We start from the raw sequence: 14,326 nt of genomic DNA on the forward strand, positions 1-14,326 counted from the left end.
CATTTAATTACCGGTTATTTTTTTATTGAGAACTAATAAAAGCGCCCCGTTGTGAAGCGAGTGGGCAAACTACATTTCCGCTCTAAGTTATCGCGAGATTATCCAGTTTACGTAAACGGCAAATACAGAGACATTTTAATCGAGTCAGAAATATTCAACGTACGGTGACTCCAGGCGATCCAGTATAGCTAGAAATTTAACCCTTTGCCCACTTAATTTAAATGTAAGTTATTACGTAAATATATCGATAATGCAAGACACAACACATACTTTTGCATCTATATCTATTTTAAAGAATGTAGAATAGAATTCAGTGAATCAAACATTTAATGCAGACACACCAAATGAGTAGTCATTTAGCCTTTACCAGATGAAACTCTCCCATAATATAAAGACATCTTAATAAAACATGGCGTCAATAACTGTAAAGAAATTGTTTTTTTTTGTACATCAATATTTACAAACTAAAACTATTTTCCTCCTGTAAAGCAATCACCCATTGGCCATATATTCCTTTAAAAAAAACAACTGAAGCTTTAAAATGACTGCTAACAAACATACAGTCTTATATTATAGTTATATTATAGTTAGATTGATACTGAGTGAAAATTGGAAGATGATTTGCAGATTAATCTTGATGTATGACAATATTGCATTATTGTTGGGCGGAAAGAGTCTGGCGTGCACAGAGCATCACTCCTTTGGCACCCTGAAGCCATCCTTCTCTTTCCGAAGACTCCTCATCGTTTCGATTGGATCGGTCTGCTTGACATGATCTTGGACTGGCTTCTCTCTAAATAGAAAATATAAATGCTATTGGATCTGCCACTAAAGTGTTACATTTGTAGCATTCATCAACATACTTCACTCTCATAAATGGGTTAAAGGTGAATTCATCTTCCAAAGTGGATGGGATTGTAGGTTCTCCATTGCTGCATTTCTCCTACAAAGTTGAAATGTCACAATCAGTCATCATGTGATGGATGCTTGGATGGGACAGTCAAGATATGAGAAATACCTTTGCCCATGCTAGCTTCTTCTGAATGACTTCATTGTCTGGTTCCACATGGCGTGCAAACTTCAGATTGCTGACGGTGTACTCATGACCACAGTAGACGCGCTTGAACAGAAATCAGCTCGTTTAAATACTCACACACTGTCACATGCAATCCGACCTCTAAAGAGTTTTAAAAGGAACAATTATTGAAATAAAAAAAATGTGGCTCTAAAGTTGTACAAAGCATCAGCTCAGTGCACATCAAATGAGTTTTTCTTTTTACTGGGCTTTTAAGTGCGTTTTCATAATCCTACCACAGAAACACATCAGGATAAATGTGATGATGGCCATAACACCATAAGAAGAGACGCCTCTCGCCCAAAGTTAGCTGGAAGTACCAGTGATCCTATTGAGGATAAGCAGCTTAGAAGATGGATGGATGAAAGTCAAAAATCACAATGCATGATGTCTCTCTGCACTTCCTATACGCTACGTGTTCATCTGTTGTCATAACAGTTGATACGGTGGTCCCTCGCCACTTTGCAGTTGGAACTTTGCGGCTTAATTAACAAGGTTCTATAAAAATATATACATTAATTAATAAATCATGTTGTTTCATGGGGGCTGCATGGCGGACGAGTGGTTAGCGCGCAGACCTCACAGCTAGGAGACCACGGTTCAATTCCACCCTCAGCTATCTCTATGTGGAGTTTGCATGTTGTCCCCGTGCATGCGTGGGTTTTCTCCGGGTACTCCGGTTTCCTCCCACATTCCAAAAACATGCTAGGTTAATTGGCGACTCCAAATTGTCCATAGGTATGAATGTGAGTGTGAATGGTTGTTTGTCTATATGTGCCCTGTGATTGGCTGGCGACCAGTCCAGGGTGTACCCCGCCTCTCGCACGAAGACAGCGGGGATAGGCTCCATCACCCCCGCGCAACTCTCATGAGGATAAGCGGTAGAGAATGAATGTTGTTGTTTCATGGTTGAATATGGCTCTATTATGGAACAAAAACATGTGAATCATTCTCCTGAAAGGGGTACCATATGCATATGTAAGCAAATGTTACTTGAATTAAGCATTTTCAAGTGTAAGAATGGCTAAATGAAGTACAAATATGTCATTCAAAAGATGAATTTTACACTGGCCACTAGGTGTCAGTAATGTTCAGTAAGACAAAAAAAAAAGGTCTGAATTATCTCACAATAGTCCTCAACGCTGACTTGTGTTGCGGCCATAACCCACCAAGCTAAAACTCACGGATGCCTGCGGAATGGCTTATTTGATCTATTATGTCTAATATTTTGGGCAATATGCATTTAAAGGTGACTGTAGGTGTGTTTAGAGGGCTGTAATAATGTTGAAAATCATACTTAGAGGGCTATCAACAGGTTTTCTATGCTCTAACTACAAAAGTAGTCCATTTATGAAAACAAATCCCACCATCATTTAACATCTCTCATAGAAAATGTATTCTAAATATTAACCAGCATTTCACTGTCAAAGAAATGACCTCTCTTGTGGCGTATTTGATAGATACCGTTTCAGCAGGCAGGCGTCCCAGAATTTCAATCAGGGCTTTATACATTTGCTCTGCGGTCCCCTCAAAGAATTTCCCACATCCAGCCACAAACAGCGTGTCGCCTGCATGCGGAAAAACAGAACATTATGACAGGCGGCTGACTTTTCTTCAAGGAACATCATCTAAACTGATTAATCAGGCAATGCAGATTGAAAAAGTTAGATCTCCGATTGATGCGAAGTGGATGTTGTGTTTTTTTTACCTGTGAAAACCGCTGGAGGCTCAGAGCAGTTGTCTTTGGTCACATAGTAGCAGATGTGGCCAGTCGTGTGACATGGCGTGAACAGACATTTGACGTTAAGCGATCCAAGCTAGTGGGTGGCAAGAAAATTGATGCCGATGATACAACCGCTGTTACTGCTTTAGCTTATGTATCTTACTTTGAAACTGTGGGAGTGAGTGACTTTTTTGGTTAGCGCGTCCACTCGATCGTCTCCTCCGTAGACTTTCAGCCCAGGCATGAGCTTCACCATCTTCTCATTGCCTCCAGCGTGATCCCTGAGGAGAGGAAAAAAAGGAGCCCTTTGAACACTCATCATGGACATTTAAAATGCTACTATAAATATAAAGTAGGCCAGCGGTAATGGAAGTATTCTTGTAGCCTACCAGTGGTGGTGGGTGGTCAGGACGGTTGTGAGTTTGACGCCATGTTTTCTGACTGCCTCCACAACCTGGAAATAAGCAATGATGAAACATTATCACTTCGAAAGATCACTTATTCATTTTTGTGGCCTTGTCAAAGCGTATTGCATCTGCCATCGTCTAATAACGTCCCTGTGTTGCACAGTTTGTCAAAGGGAGGGCTTGCAGCCATGCAGAGTTCGTAGTCGCACGGTTGGCTATTGTTTACCAATACAGAAGCGAGCTGGCCATCATATGGCTAGCCATGACCACAACGCAGAAGACGACACTCAACTTCCAGCAATGCAATTCTTCGTAAAGGGCCAGGATCGGCCTGTAACAGCATTCATACGCTGTAAAATTGTTTTTAACAAGCACTAAAATTGCATTTAAAAAATTCTATGAACATGTGAAGCCGCAAAAAGTGAACCGCAATGGAGCGAGGGAACACTGTATTCGCAGTTTGAGCATTAAAAACCTGTTTACAACCTTCTAAATACAGTTTTTAACTTTATTAGAGCCCTGTAGACATGAACTAACATCCCTATAGTCACTTTCACACTCATATGACCCAATACAGTAGACATAAGAGTCATTCATTTTCTACCGCTTATCCTCACGAGGGTCGCAGGGGTGCTGGAGCCTATCCCAGCTGTCTACGGGCGAGAGGCGGGGTACACCCTGGACTGGTCGCCAGCCAATCACAGGGCATATATAGACAAACAACCATTCACACTCACATTCATACCTATGGACAATTTGGAGTCGCCAATTTACCTAGCACGTTTTTGGAATGTGAAGGAAGAAACAAGACTTGTTCCTGTTTGTTTTACGATAAATGTGTTCCCTAGGAAACCTGAAAGCAATGAGGACAGGGGGGCGAAATCGAGGGTTCAGAGTCGAGTTGTGTGTCTCACCAAACATTACAATAAGATGACTGACACTTAGTGACCAGTCAACAATAGGACATTTCATTGTCTTTGAATACCTGCTTATATTTGTAGGAGTTAATTTTGCCATTTGTATGCTAGGAAATGCTTAATTTAATCAAAAAAATACATGATATGTACTTAAATGAGCGACCGTGATATTTAAAGTATAAACCATACCTTTACTGGCTCCACAGGGTCAACAATCGCTGCTTCCTTGGTGTCCATGTCGATGAGGAGGTACATGTAGTTGTCACTGAGAGCTGGGAGAAGTTCAACCCTCATGTTGGCTTGTTCCACCAAAGATGTTTTCCTCACTGCGCTGTGAAGGAGAGCCGCTGCTTGGGCTTTGACTTCTTGGGTTGCTTCATGGGGCCACAAGAGTCAATATTATCATTGGGTTTTTAAGTGTTTACATTATGCCAGGACATCATGCCAGAATGCGTAAAATGAGCTTATGTCACTTTTTCATCTTGTTATAATTTGCTTTTCACAATACGTGTCACTCAACTGTTATATTACGTTGTACTATTAACGGTAATTAATTTATTTTATTTATTTATTTTATTTATTTTAGAACAGCGATAATGGGGACACAAGAATCAGCAACATTAAATATTAACATGTCTCTCCCTGTGACGTCATCTGTTTTTGTGCTGTATGTTTGCCCCAATTGGACACGTAATATCGTGTGCACAACTATTTCATTCACCCAGCTAGCTAACCAAAATTCGTTTAAAACTAGCCGTTTAAGTGAAATAAGACAGTTGCGTTGTCAAGACAACACAACCCAATTCCGTCTTCCTTCAGATGTCACAAAGCGGAACAACAAAAAAACATATCGTAGCGTAACAAATATGAAGCTAAAACACACTAAACAGCGAGGAGTGTTATAAATAAGAAGCATTTTTGTCGTACCGTATTTGAAGACAGTGGCAGCTCCTATTAGAGTGCAGGCACTCCCTACCAGTGATTTGTATAACATTACAACAGCCAAACCTTATCACGTTAGTGTAAACCAGAAAAGTTTGGTTGTGGTTCAGTTAGTTCCGCCTTTTTCACCTTTGACCTTCCAGACTCTACCAATCAAATTCGGGGGAGTGAAAACAGGTTACTGAAACCTGTTTGTTTCCCAAATTATTGAAGCAAAAATAACCATTTTATTTTTTTAATTTTGAAATGTTATCCAAATAAATTTCTAAAACAGAAACATTGATATTATTGTACATTTTTAGAGTTTTGAGCTATCCCTTAAGTGTCCTGTAAGGCTTGCCGTACATTAAATATTAAACTGTCAAGTCAAAAGCTTCGGTCAAAGTTGACTTCGACAAGTTCACGCGACTCTGCATTTACCGCGATAATGTCTGCAGGAAATATTTCCCGATTCTGGGAATGGGGGCGGAAAATTATTTGCGTTGGTAGGAACTACGCGGATCACGCCAAAGAACTGAAAAACGCAATCCCCACGGAGCCGGTCCTGTTCTTGAAGCCGCCTTCCGCGTATGTCAGAGAGGGGTCGCCCATCCTGGTTCCCCTCTATTCCAGCAACCTGCACCATGAAGTGGAGCTCGGCGTGGTGATCGGCAAAGCGGGCACTGCAATCCCTCAAGCCGTCGCTATGCAGCATGTGGCCGGATACGCGTTGTGCTTGGATATGACAGCTAGGGACGTCCAGGACGAGTGCAAGTCCAAAGGTCTGCCCTGGACCCTGGCCAAAGCCTTCAACACCTCCTGCCCCGTCAGCGAGTTCATCCCCAAAGAGCGAATCCCCGAGCCGGGCAACGTCAAACTGTGGCTGAAGGTCAACGACCAGTTGAGGCAGAGTGGGTGCACCTCCCAGATGATCTTCTCCATCCCGTATCTCATCAGCTACATCAGCGACTTCATCACCTTGGAAGAGGGCGACCTTATCCTGACAGGGACCCCGAAGGGGGTTTCGGCTGTGCAAGAGCACGACGAGCTGCAGGCGGGTATTGATGGAGTCATCACAATGAACTTCAGAGTGGACAAGCAAGAATCTAATTAATAAAAAAAAACAAAGAAACACACAAACAAACTGTAAGAAATATTCAAGTTTCAGCTCCTGTTCCACGTATGTACCAGGTTTGAACAGCAGATGGCAGTGTTGGCCTTTCTTTGTGCAGTAATGGACACAATCTCTAACGAGCGAAAAACTGGATTTTTCATTTGTTTAATTTTTTCCCGGTTTGATATTATAATAAGAATGAAAGACGACAAGATCATTCATCTGCCATCCATACATGGAGATTTAATAAATAAAATGGTCCAATATTTCTCAGGAAATGAGAGAAACATTTACATTTGTGCTTGTTTTTTTTTAGTCAGACTTCTTATACCTGCTCATAACACTCATGAAACAATATAAAATATTTGTAACCTTATTGTGCCCTTTTCATATGTTTGTGAGACAATTGTCAATTTAAATAAAATTCTGTTTCGTTATAGTGTTTTTTAGCATACAACTTGAACTAAGCATCGTTAAAATATTGTGTAACAACAATAATCACCTTATATATGAAGTAGAAAAGCACATAGAGAGTGCAGACCTCCGCTAAGTGCCATAGTTCCCCCTCATCTTCTAGTATTAACTTATAATTTATTTTATAACATATTTTGATTCCTTGATCATGAAATGGAATGCTAACATACTAACATCAGCATGCTAACACCTACTAGCATAATAGCGCCATATGTTTGTCTAAGTGCCTATCTCTGAAAATATGAAAAATGTTAAGAGAATTATGTTTGTATGCTAACACCTAGCAGGATGGTGCTAAGTGTCTGCTTAAGTTCATATTCATGAAAATACCTCCAAAAATGTCAATATGTTAATGTTATCATGCTAACACCGGCATTTAAGTGTCTGCCCATGAAAATGGGTAAAAATTATCCTAATACCAAGATTAGCATGCTAGCAGTGCTAACATTAGATATACCTTTATTTGTCCCCCAGTGGGGAAATTTACAATATTTTTTCAACAAATTTTACAACAATATTAGCATAGTAGCATTTTTCATAAAAGTGTCTACCCATGAAAATAGACAAAAATGCTACTATATTATATATTAGCATAGTAGCATTTTTCATAAAAGTGTCTACCCATGAAAATGGATAAAAATGCTACAATATTAGATATTGTATTATACTATACTATATTATATATATATTATATATTATATTATATACTATCAGAATCAGAAATTGTTTATTGCCAGGTATGATCAAACACATACTAGGAATTTGTTGTGGTAGGTGCAGACACATCTATTAAAAATGAAAATACAAAATATACAGAATAAACAGTATAAATATATATACACAGTTTGTTTTTTGTTTTATTATAATATTAGCATAGTAGCATTTTTTAGTAAGTAAGTAAGTAAGTGTAAGTGTCTACCCATGAAAATGGCTAAAAATGCTACTATGCTAATATTAGAATGCTAACAATGCTAATATGCTAACACCTAGCATGAAGTGCAATGTACCAGGAATGCTAAATAAATGGTCATTTCGCGCAATGTTAAAGAGTCCTTTTTAAAAAATTCCTGGATCCAGACGATGATCCCGATCACCCCCAATCATAGCCAATTTCTGACAATTCCTAAAAAAATTCATCCAAATCCATTCAGAACTTTTCATGTTATTTTGAACACAAACAAATAAACGCTGGCAAAAATGTGGAGGGACAGAGGACATATTGAGAAGTTCACATTGCATTATGGAATTTACATCCATATTGGATATAAAGCAAGGTTGAAGTAGTTTAAAAATCATACGAAATGTGCATTTGTCGTCATCTTACGAGCCCACGTGCAGCAATAAAACACCCAGCGTAATGTGTTTTGAAGCTATTACCGCATTAACATGTTTTATATGTAAGGCACCTCCACACAGAAGGTATGTCTTATAATCCCATTAGGATGAACTCATGTGGTGGAAGCTTCCCTGTACTGTAAAATAAGAGTTCAAGTTGAGAGAGAAAGCTGTGTGCAGGACTTAAGAGGACTAATGGTTTGGCACGGGCCATCTGTGGCCGCTCCTAAACTCGGACCACATCATGCTGCTCATTTGGCTCACTCAGGACTTGTTTCCCTCGCCAGGAGTTTGATGGAGTCACGCTCGAACACCAGGTTTCTGCTGCGGGACAAAAGATGGATACACTGTGAAATTTATTTTCCATTCCAACCACGTTGTCTGGTTTAAAAAAGAATGATTGTATTTCTGTTAATGCATTTAGATTTGGGCTTTTTTAGATGTGCCATTGATCTGATGAAACATCTGCTGTGGGTTGAGTTACAGCATTCCCACAGGGCTCTCTGCTTTCAGGATCAATCAAAAGTAACATGAGTGCGTGCACATCACCTTCACTCACCTGGAGGGCGTGTCACAACACACAAAGCGCTTGTGTTTGCATTAAAAAAAAAAAACGCTGACGTACTTTCTTATAAAATCATTTGCTGCACGTTTCTGCCGTGTTGCATTCAGGGCTTTTATAAGAGCTTCAAGTTCATGCATAACCTCCATTGTCCTTATGCCACTTGAATGTATTCACAAAGCAAAACCACAGCTTCAAAGCCAAAGCTCAGTTCTGGTTTAGCATTCAGAGCATGCAGGAAGTTGTGAGCGGCCATCGAAGGAGTGACATCACACCAGGTGCCAAGCCGGCCAATAAGGTCGCAGGAAATCATGTGGTAAACAAAGTTTATAGTTCATTATTTAAGTGACGCATTACTCAAGAAAGGCAACAGTATTCAGTATATATGATACTACAAGTAGTCCATTCCAAAAAGTGGTTGTTTAGTCGCAGTATAGTCACTTGTTAGCATTCATGCTAACCAAACATGCTGATTTTTTTACCATTCATTTTCTACCGCTTTTCCTCACAAGGGTCGCAGGGGGTGCTGGAGCCTATCCCAGCTGTCTTCAGGCGAGAGGCGGGGTACACCCTGGACTGGTCGCCAGCCAATCACAGGGCACATATAGACAAACAACCATTCACACTCACATTCATACCTATGGACAATTTGGAGTTGCTAATTAACCTAGCATGTTTTTGGAATGTGGGAGGAAACCGGAGTACCCGGAGAAAACCCACGCATGCACGGGGAGAACATGCAAACTCCACACAGAGATGGCCGAGGGTGGAATTGAACTGAATTGTCCAATTTTTTACCAATATTACACAATTTTACCATGCTTATTTGTCTCTAATTTATGTCCTCAATGAGCCTCAGCCATGTGAGCCTACTGTTGCCAAATGTTCAGTAAGAAAAGTAGTTATTGGCCATCCTGGAAGTCATAGGAAGTCGCTAGATCCGGGGTGGGCAAACTACGGCCCGGGGGCCACATACAGCCCACCAAGCGTTTGCTTTCGAAGTATTTCAACTTTTAACATACAAACTAGCAACATAACTTGCAAGTCAGATGTCTTATTTAGTTAAAAAAACAACAAAACTGTAAAATTAAATTACATATACTTTGATATGATCTGATGTTTAAAGTACTCCTGAAAAAAGGAACATGAGAACATACAGCTGATTTGTACAACACTTTTACAGATAAAATTAGACAAATAATTCAAGGAAAATCATAAGCATAAAATAGTGTGTGCGTTAAATATATGTTCTGGCCCCACCAGACAATTTTGTTAACTCAATGCGGCCTACCAGTCAAATTATTTGCCCACCTCTGGACTAGATGATACTGTCGAAAAAAGCAGAACCTCATTGGAGACACAAAAAGTGAGTAAAAACACTACAAATTCATTTTGAAATTGGTCTCACAAACTGCAGATCAATACGTGCTTTCACTGTTAAGTCCCCAAATATTAGAAAACTCTCTGACGACACCAGAAAAAGTAGATAGATTTGTTGCTCATTGCTTTTGATCAAATTTAGTGACAAAATCGCCGAGTGGTAACACTGAGGGAGCCTGATTACGGCAGCGTTTGAAGGTCAAACCACATTAATTCTCATCAATTAGCATTTAGCAGAGTTAGTCAGTTATGAAGTTCTCTTGCAGATTGATACAGTTGTACATTTAAAGCACAAAGCTGCCCATACTAAACACTTTTTGACGGTTGTTATCTATATGTTGAAGATCAAAACATTTATAACATAACCTTAATGGGATATGTGCAGGTACTACTGTATAAATGACAATAAAAAAATACCTGTACCAGTACTTTCCTTCTTCTCTATGGCATTTGAGAGTCAACGTACTCCGTGAGAACCCAACTCACAGCGAGAGCAGATACAAATAACTTTGGTTTTGTCGAGAGAGAGCCATCTGCCAGGGCTTTGAAGCTAAACTTACCCTTCAAAATACCCTCTTCTTTGTCCGTTTTTGCTCACTATTTGTTCCCGCTTGTGGCTCCACATCAACTGCCACATCAACTGTGTTTCCTGTGGGTCCAAACAGTCCTAGCAATACATCATTTAAGATGTGAAGGCACCCTTGCAGAAAACAGGTGAGAAAAGGTGCATGAACTGAATGACACAACAACGTCTCAGCTTTCTTGGGGGTTAAAGACGCTAGGATGTCATCTTAGAGTGGACTCGCCTTGTTGCAGTGAGCGTGTGTGTGTAGCGAGAGAATGACCATATTGTACGTTGCGTGCTGGGCTGAATGTCACAAGACTTTGCTGTGGTGAAGTTGTTTGCCAAAAAGAAAAAAAAAACAACATTGGAGGAAGTGAGTCAGGGACATATAAGACTTGGTCCATAACATACAAGATAAAGTCATTCATTCATTTATTTCCTACCGCTTATCCTCACAAGGGTCAGGGAGGGTGCTGGAACCTATCCTAGCTGTCTTTGGTACAACCTGAACTGGTCGCCAGCCAATCACAGGGCACATATAGACAAACAACCATTCACACTCACATTCATACCTATGGACAATTTGGAGTCGCCAATTAACCTAGCATGTTTTTGGAATGTGGAAGAAAAACCGGAGTACCCGGAGAAATTTCACACAGAGATTCCAAGCCAAGTCTTCCTGATCTGCTGGATGTGGCCCCCGGGCCGTAGTTTGCCCACCCCTGCCTTAGCTGGAATATTATGCTCCATAGTGTCCACTTTGCCGCAGTGGTCCTTCTTGCTGCCCACAATCTGTCACCTGGCCGTGACCAACATTCATTCATTTTCTACTGCCTATCCTAACAAGGGTCGTAGGGAGTGCTGGAGCCTATCCCAGCTGTCTTCGGGCAAGAGGCGGGGTGCACCCTGGACTGGTCGCCAGCCAATCACAGGGCACATATAGACAAACAACCATTCACACTCACATTCATACCTATGGACAATTTGGAGTCGCAAATTAACCTAGCATGTTTTTGGAATGTGGGAGGAAACCGGAGAAAACAGATTGAACTCGGGTCTCCTAGTTGTGAGGCCTGCGTGCTAACCACTCGTCCACCATGCAGCCCAAGATAAAGTCAATCATCCCTAAATACATCATCTATTAATATATTAAAACCATGCACAGTGGAGTAAGATCCTTTTATTACAGGGTAATTATGTGTGTGTATATGGGGAGGGGGGGCAGGGGGGTGTCTGCTGCAAATCCATGAAATCCAGGTGCCAATCTCTTTACACTTACGCTGAGTGAGTGCACACATTGTGTTGAAAAGACCCGGCTGGAGGACAAAAGTGTGCTGTGCATGATGGAACACATGTAACTGTTAAAAGTGTCTGGTGAATTCCCCCGAGCCACATCCTAAAAAGCTTATGTACGCTTCCACATGCACAAGGCTTATTTTTAACCGGAAGAATGCTTTCTAGTGTGAGAACTTTGCACCCATTTGGCAACACATTGTCGGTACCCGGTAAAAGGCCACACATGGTATAAAGTCTTGTAAGCGTTCCGTAATGTAAACATTCTTTTCATTTGTTTTGACGATGAAGAATCTTTGTAAGCCAAATGACTTTCTCGTCAATTAGAGTCCGGGAGTCACAACTTGAGGCCCCACTCCCACTAAGTGTTCAGCGTTTCTTCCCCTCAATTCAAGGAGACTGCGGTGCAGGATGGAAAATGTGTCCCACGAGCGTCTTCATTTGTGGCTGCTTGCAAAGGAAACCACTTTTTTTTTTGTATCATCTTTGAAGAGATCAGCCTAAATGGATTCATCCTTTCCTCCAAGTGTTTCTGCTTAGCACCGTCATGCGGCCATTATTCATCACGCGAACCTTTCTGTACATGTCTTCTAATAGCCACAGAGGCCCAATTCCAAACAGTATTCACTCATGCAAACAAATCCACAATGGGGAGGAATGGACGGTATGCCTTAAACTGTGGGGCTTTAAATCCATGGACACTGCATTCCAGCTCCAAAAACTAAACAATTTATACCAAAAAGGGCAGTTTGAGGCAGTTTTACAAGACTGTACAGTCATTTGTTTATTGCCCTGTTAAAATGCCATCAAGAAAAAAACTAAAGGAAAAATCATTAAAATGTTGAAATAATAACATTTAAAAATAAAACTATGAATAACTATTAGTCATATAAAATATTACTACTAATAATAATAATAACCAAGCAAGTTGTAAAATTCATTCATTCATTTTCTACCACTTATCCTCACGAGCGTTGCTGGAGCCTATCCCAGCTGACTTCAGGCAAGAGGCGGGGTACACCCTGGACTGGTCGCCAGCCAATCACAGGGCACATATAGACAAACAACCATTCACACTCACATTCATACCTATGGACAATTTGGAGTCGCCAATTAACCTAGCATGTTTTTGGAATGTGGGAGGAAACCGGAGAAAACCCCCGCATGCACGGGGAGAACATGCAAACTCCACACAGAGACGGCCGAGGGTGGAATTGAACTCGGGTCTTCTAGCTGTGAGGCCTGCATGCTAACCACTAGACCACCATGCAGCCCAAGTTATAAAATATATATGTTTAATCATTATTATTCTCTTATTTAATATTGATTGATTCATTCATTTTCTACCACTTATCCTCAAGAGGGTCGCGGGGGGTGCTGGAGCCTATCCCAGCTGTCTTTGGGCGAGAGGCGGCGTACACCCTGGAATGGTCGCCAGCCAATCACAGGGCACATATAGACAAACAACCTATGTAATATTTAAATATTTAATCATATATTAAAACAAAATGAAAAAATATAGATCTTCCAGAATCTGCACCTATTCAGCTGTATTTCTTTGGATTTTGTGCTTCCCAAGAAAACAGTCTATTTTAATGTATTCCACCCACAGCCAGCCCTCCAGGCATACTTAGAAAAACTTCCGGTTTATGACGCTAGCTGCGAAACCGACTTTATAGAAGATGATAAAGAGTTGATGGTCAAGAGCGATTTATTTTTTCAAAATGTTAAAACGTTTTTAACATACAGCCATATGTGTTGGATCCCGAATATGATCCGGAAGTAGAGACTAGACCAGAAAAGAGGTTACTTCAAGTTGTCTCTCAATGGTAAGTAGCTTTAGCATTTTAGCTTTAGGTTTTCTACATCATTGGTAACGTGTAATGTGTTTATAAAACTTGTGTTATTACAAGTACTGTATGTAGTGCATTGCAAATTCTATACGTATGCATTCGCCAGCTTTTTGGTTTCATGGTTGTGTATAGTTGTACTTATATTTAATAATATTATTATAAAGGCGTCTACGTAGAACCAGCGCAGATGTTGAACATATTCTCTGGTTCGAGTCAATTGAAAATGTCTGAAGCACTCAATGTTAAATCAAATAGAATGTTGAAGTTGGATGACAGCGCCATTAAACATGGTTTCTTTGCATTCCTGCTGTCAATCCAACACGCACCAAACACCATGTTGTTGTTTCTGTTGTTCTACAAACAACGTCATGTCCATTTTAAAAAAACACAGTCTCAATCATTCCTCCAGCTGCTCTCATCGTTGACCGCAATTGCATTTCTCACATCATTAGCAGGCTTTGGTGACAACCACAAATCACATTGAAAGTCATGTGCGTATCATGAAGCGTGATTGATACTAACTTATTCCACAGATGGCATATATTCCGGCTTAATGTACGCTGCAGGCTGGCATACAGCACAGTGGAAGGCATTATCAGCCTCGGCTGGCAATAGTCAGCATTGGGCACGGACCGAGCAGGGGCCCGACCGCTTATGAATTTTGGTGAGGCCCACTAAAAAACTGATGCCAGACTCATAAAACAGAG

General features: G+C 40.6%; 2 protein-coding genes across 2 annotated transcripts; one reads left to right on the forward strand and one right to left on the reverse strand.

Annotated features, from left to right (window-relative positions):
• Positions 1 to 2: 2 nt before the first annotated feature.
• LOC131103100 (hydroxyacylglutathione hydrolase, mitochondrial-like) lies at positions 3 to 5,217 on the reverse strand. The gene is made up of 9 exons (XM_058049044.2): positions 5,050 to 5,217; positions 4,312 to 4,496; positions 3,188 to 3,252; positions 2,962 to 3,079; positions 2,784 to 2,892; positions 2,540 to 2,643; positions 1,019 to 1,120; positions 864 to 943; positions 3 to 793 (listed from the first exon to the last, which is right to left on the reverse strand). Exons 1-9 carry the CDS (start codon positions 5,114 to 5,116, stop codon positions 694 to 696), a joined length of 930 nt encoding a protein of 309 aa, XP_057905027.2. The 5' UTR covers positions 5,117 to 5,217; the 3' UTR covers positions 3 to 693.
• Positions 5,218 to 5,410: 193 nt separating this feature from the next.
• fahd1 (fumarylacetoacetate hydrolase domain containing 1) lies at positions 5,411 to 6,553 on the forward strand. The gene has a single exon (XM_058049052.2). The coding sequence runs from the start codon at positions 5,492 to 5,494 to the stop codon at positions 6,155 to 6,157; it is 666 nt and encodes a 221-aa protein (XP_057905035.2). The 5' UTR covers positions 5,411 to 5,491; the 3' UTR covers positions 6,158 to 6,553.
• The last annotated feature ends 7,773 nt before the right edge of the window (positions 6,554 to 14,326 follow it).

Source organism: Doryrhamphus excisus, linkage group LG16 (genome assembly GCF_037039965.1).
Source record: "Doryrhamphus excisus strain RoL-2023G ecotype Guam linkage group LG16, RoL_Dexc_Guam_v1.1, whole genome shotgun sequence".
Classification (NCBI taxonomy): domain Eukaryota; kingdom Metazoa; phylum Chordata; class Actinopteri; order Syngnathiformes; family Syngnathidae; genus Doryrhamphus; species Doryrhamphus excisus.

Bases quoted from the DNA above. Each gene is read 5' to 3' on its own strand.
- fahd1 (XM_058049052.2), top strand. From the start codon at position 5,492: ATGTCTGCAGGAAATATTTCCCGATTCTGGGAATGGGGGCGGAAAATT.
- LOC131103100 (XM_058049044.2), bottom strand. From the start codon at position 5,116: ATGTTATACAAATCACTGGTAGGGAGTGCCTGCACTCTAATAGGAGCT. The intron at 1,121-2,539 runs GTATCTATCAAA...TTTCTGTTCAAG, and splicing joins GACGCCTGCCTGCTGAAACG to CGCGTCTACTGTGGTCATGA. The intron at 794-863 runs GTATGTTGATGA...TTTTCTATTTAG, and splicing joins AACCCATTTATGAGAGTGAA to AGAGAAGCCAGTCCAAGATC.